Source organism: Perkinsus marinus (genome assembly GCF_000006405.1).
Source record: "Perkinsus marinus ATCC 50983 genomic scaffold scf_1104296942484, whole genome shotgun sequence".
Classification (NCBI taxonomy): Eukaryota; Perkinsozoa; order Perkinsida; family Perkinsidae; genus Perkinsus; species Perkinsus marinus.
The window spans coordinates 1-4,766 of record NW_003212169.1 but is presented as its reverse complement, the minus strand read 5'-3'; the positions used below and the strand labels follow the sequence as shown (position 1 = coordinate 4,766).

General features: G+C 48.5%; 1 protein-coding gene and 2 non-coding genes across 3 annotated transcripts; 2 read left to right on the top strand and 1 right to left on the bottom strand.

The window, feature by feature from the left end:
- Positions 1 to 1,551: 1,551 nt before the first annotated feature.
- Positions 1,552 to 2,156, bottom strand: Pmar_PMAR017422 (prefoldin subunit, putative; the record flags this gene model as incomplete). The annotated part of the gene is made up of 4 exons (XM_002781407.1): positions 1,552 to 1,660; positions 1,708 to 1,781; positions 1,859 to 1,982; positions 2,026 to 2,156. The coding sequence occupies 4 exons, from the start codon at positions 2,154 to 2,156 to the stop codon at positions 1,552 to 1,554; spliced, it is 438 nt and encodes a 145-aa protein (XP_002781453.1).
- Positions 2,157 to 2,828: 672 nt separating this feature from the next.
- On the top strand, positions 2,829 to 2,901 carry Pmar_PMAR017421. Its single transcript has one exon. It is a non-coding gene; the product is annotated as a tRNA-Ala (tRNA).
- Positions 2,902 to 4,397: 1,496 nt separating this feature from the next.
- Pmar_PMAR017420 lies at positions 4,398 to 4,469 on the top strand. Its single transcript has one exon. It is a non-coding gene; the product is annotated as a tRNA-Gln (tRNA).
- The last annotated feature ends 297 nt before the right edge of the window (positions 4,470 to 4,766 follow it).

The following is a 4,766-nucleotide window of genomic DNA, read 5'->3' as shown; positions in this document are numbered from 1 at the left end:
TGAAGACTGTCGTGCCCTCCCCCCTGCACTCTCCAGGAAGATCGTTGCTCACTAACTGGTATCAAATCGATTGCCCCCGATGGTAGTACTCCCTGCACTCTCCTAGCCCGTTCTGCGTCTTCCCCCCTTTGTCGAGGGCGATCCGCATCGTCACACAAGAAATGGTCAATCAAAAGCCCGTGATGGGACACAGCGCCCGCCTTCCCGCTCGGTGACACTCTTGGTGACACCCCAGCATCTTTCCGTTTTCGTTTCGACTGCCGCCGCCGCCGCTGGCCATTGCCGAAAGTGGCGTCAGCTGCGTCAGGGATGATGGACTTCAGTTCCTTAGTAACCTGATGGGTCTAAGGAATGCCTAATAGCCTCCATCGTAAGAACTGTATATGATCGATGATGCCATGCTCATATAAGTGCCGAAATAAATTCCAAGTTGTTCGCGAAAGACCACACTACACTTCCACGTTCATTACGTAATCAAAACACGGTGCTAAAGTGAGCGTGAACACAACCACGGGACACTCCAAATCGATGAACAACGATGCCCATAGTCGATGACCATAGACCAGACTGGCACGATTGGTCACACGAAAAGTCGAAATCCTCAAATGACGATGATAGTCTTATCGCGAGCACGCATCATCCGATCTGAACTAAGTCGTTGCATAACTCAGTATATAGCTCTCAGCGAGAGCGGTTCTCCTCCCACACGCACCGCCGAGTCGAAGGGTTTCTTAATAACCCATCCGTTCAACATCTTCCCCATCCTCATCAGCTCACTATCCGTAGCATACACTGACAATGCCTGTGAATACGAAGATATCCTTCCGGCTGCGCACCAGAGCAGTCTCACCCTGCGAGTTAATCGGCAAACGTGATCCGAGAATAAGTCAGCAAAGGAGCATCGGGCCTCCGGACACTTATGCTTTCTCTCGTGTCGAACGATCGAGTCCACCAGACACATAGCTGAGCTGATGGTATCTTTTTCTCTGCGTGCCACCACCTTGAACCTACCTAGGTAGCCCTTATTCTCTACAGACCCGACGGCGAGAACCCGTTTAGCGGTCATCCAGGACTGGTCCCTCGAGCGCGTCAAATCCACACATACTTGCCCAACCTCGTTGATGAGGTTGGAGGAAGCATGCTGGCCGGAGGACGTGACCTGGTGGAGAATATCTTTGCGCACGCAGAAGGATACGAGACGGGCTCTCCAGTGTTCGCCACTTTCCTCAGCTGAGCTCAGGTGTCCTCACTAATAATAGAAGTTCACATACGAATTCGAAGAGAAGTGAACAGAAAGCAGTAAGAGTTTTCATAGAATTTCCAGATTTTCATGGGTAGTTGACCATGTGCATATTTTCCCCCACACAGGAGCTTTCCCGGTATCACCCTCGAAATGAGTTCATCAACCTTCTTGACCAATAGACTCAGCCGCTCTTCCCCCTCAGACATGGACGGAGGGTGGGGAGGAAAATGAAATGGAATCTACTGATACGCCAAGATACGTATAGAATCTTCGCCGTGCGCAACAACCCACAGAGTAGAAAATGTTCTTCACACTAACACTCCCACCGAAGGGGCCGCCGCGGACTGGGCCTCCTCGGTTTTATTCACTTCATGCATCTTGTCAGTGTTGGCAGGGGGTAGCCCCGGGGTGCCGTACCTTTCGAGGAAAAATGAGCGGCGAATGGCATACCACTCCAACAGTACTTCTCGATGAGTTCCTCCATAGTCTTGGTCTTCTCGGATAGCATATCGCTTAGACTTTTCAAAGCCTCCTCCATCTGTAGGAATAGAACCCACGACCGTCAGCATATCAACCAACGCCGATACCACTCCGCCAAATACGCCATATTACTACCCTGCCTTTGTTATCCTCTACCACCGGGCGGAAGTCCTTCACTGCCCTTTCCACGAGAACTCCCCCAACCAACCGATAGCAGCGTCGATCCTCCGGCACCTTATCGAAGGCCCCCAACACCAACCTAAACATCCCTGGTCTTTGCCCTCTTTGCTAGTCGTCAGTACCCATGCTCTTTAGACTCCTGTTCGAGCTCAGCTATCTTGCTGACAATAGCACTGCGCTCCCTATCCAACTGCTGTACTTTACTCTGAACCTCCTTGGCCGTTAAGCCCGACTCTCCTTCTACTCTTGCCATGAGTAAAGTAATCCACTGGAAAGCCCAAACATTGTGACCGCTCACTCGACAAGTTTAGTAGAGCGTGAGCGAATCACTAATGTGGATCGTGAGGATGCAGATGGACTAGGGTTAACCAAAATACTACTTTTTTCGTTGAAACAGAACTATACACGTCTGACATGGTACGAAGTGCAAGTGAAACGTTCATCAACAGCTTTAACCATTCGGAACAAATAAACAGAGCCCGCAGAGAGACGGGCGGAACTATGGCCGACGTGGAATATACTACTTGTTCACGAGCAGAGCGTTTCAACGTAACCGACTCACTACAGGCCTCAGGTACGGTCCCCGGTACAGACCATTTGCGGTCATTTTTTCGATGATGGGATATGATAATTTTTCCGGTTTGATAGAAAAAGATGATGGAGTCTCAAAATAGTCCGACAGAGAATAACAAAGTCTCGCCATGGTAAAGTTATGTGATCGAAACTTCTGATGTCAATCTGTGAGTGAGGAGATACTTCCGGTGGTGATCTCTCAGTGCTCCTGTCACAAAAAAAGGTTTTATCAATGCGAGTTGCTTCTGTTCAGTAACCGGAACGTAGTCAATTCAATCTTGACGAGTGAATAGATTGTGTCAATTTTTGAAACACTTGCTCTCTGTACATATCGAAAGATTCTTGAACACATGGGGGACTAGCTCAAATGGTAGAGCGCTCGCTTAGCAAGCGAGAGGCACCGGGATCGATGCCCGGGTTCTCCATTTCTCCTTCAAATTTCTTCTGTCCCGCTTTTCAATATCACAATTGAGATGTGTATGTAACGTACGAGCCATACGTCTTCCAGCACCTCCTGCATAGGATGTTCATGTATATGCCCAGGCTTCTTTTCGTCGCAGTCTGTCTGGGTGGATAATACTTCCAACGCCTCATTCACGAGAAACGTCGTGACACTCCTGACGAGAAACCTCCTTAAGTGGCAATACCATCGCCACCGGGTGAATGATCTCCATGTTTTCATTAACACTGGTGGAACACAGTGTGTATGAAATCACGGCAAGCGTTTTTCCCGGCGATTCTCGACGATCTCTCTTCAAACAATATGCTTTTCGATTGACTATGTTCGGTACTAGGAAAGGCAAAGAAGAAATTTAGTCTGTTCCCTCCCACACCTTTCCCAACCGGGAGCCACCTTCAAAAACCTGAGCGTAAGCCCTAGCAACGTGATTGTGGACCTGAGAATCCTTCGTAGCCTACGTAACGTAGGCATCCTCTGGGTGAAAATTAGGCCTCGAAGAAAACGCTCCGGGTGACATTTGGAAGAACAACGACATTCCGGAATGGCAGACTGCAATATAACAAAAATTTGTGTCAACTCAACGAGGGTTATACCCAGAGCGGTGCATCGTTCCGGGCCGCAATACCTCGAAGAAATTGTCAACTTCCGATTTCGCATATATATACAGCATATCGTCATCTAGCGCAACCGTCACACTGTCTGTCCATAAACTTGTGATCTCACAGTGAGATTAAAATATGAAGTAACAAATAGAGTTGTGGCTCTACAGTGCACAACACCGTAACAAGCAAGCTCATGTTGTACAGTCACAGTATTATGAGCTAACATCGTACGAACTTCTTCGATACATCGCAAGAGGGACTTCTTCTGAAGCGCAATGATTGGCAATACCCTCAACACCCGTCTATCAGCGGCGCTTTCCATACATTACAACTCAGCAACGCCATACAGGTAGAACTGGTAAGCACGCTGACCTAACGCCACGGAATTCGCACTTCCAGGTGCGACCTCTGTACTCGTCAACTAAAGCACGACTCAGGAGAGAGCAGTTGAATACAACTCGCCTTCCTCGAAAACGGTCATCCGGAGACTAATACCCGTTAGACAGACCCGACTCTGAACTCGACAGAGAGAAGGAGAAAGCCGAGAGCTTATGTGCGCGCAACGAGAAAGGCAGACAGCTCTGCTGCACACAGCAAAAGGGACTATGACTAATAATGCGGCAACGGACGATCCATTACAACTGATGTAGTCTTGGGGACCGCCTTCTCATCATGCTCACATTGGAAACGCTCGAGAATAGATTGAATTACCCAATCAATCATCTGGATTGAGATATTCAGAAAACGGGTCACGACTCGGTCTCGACCGCTTCATGATGGATGCGCACCACCTGGTATGCTCGTCCCATCAACTGAACTATAGTAGCCAAGAATCCCGTTTGATACACAAGTTTTTCACGGTCCTATAGTGTAGTGGTTAGCACTCTGGACTTTGAATCCAGCGACTCGGGTTCAAGTCCCGATAGGACCTTTCTCGTAAGGTAATACACAATTTTGTCTGATTGTTCCATGCAAATCCTTCACGTCGCTCCGAATCTCGAACCTTGCATACGTTCCAATCTGTCGCCTCCTAATTCCCTGCCTGTTCCGAAATGAGACCATGGAGTGGTAACACAAGAGCGTCATAATATACACCTTCTGCGAGAACACCGAAACTTGCTGACCGACTACTGCTCCTCCTCACCAGTGATGAATTGAATGCAACGCAACACTGAGGAAAAGTCAATCACCGATGCTATTAAACTGTACAAAAGAACGACAATGCGGT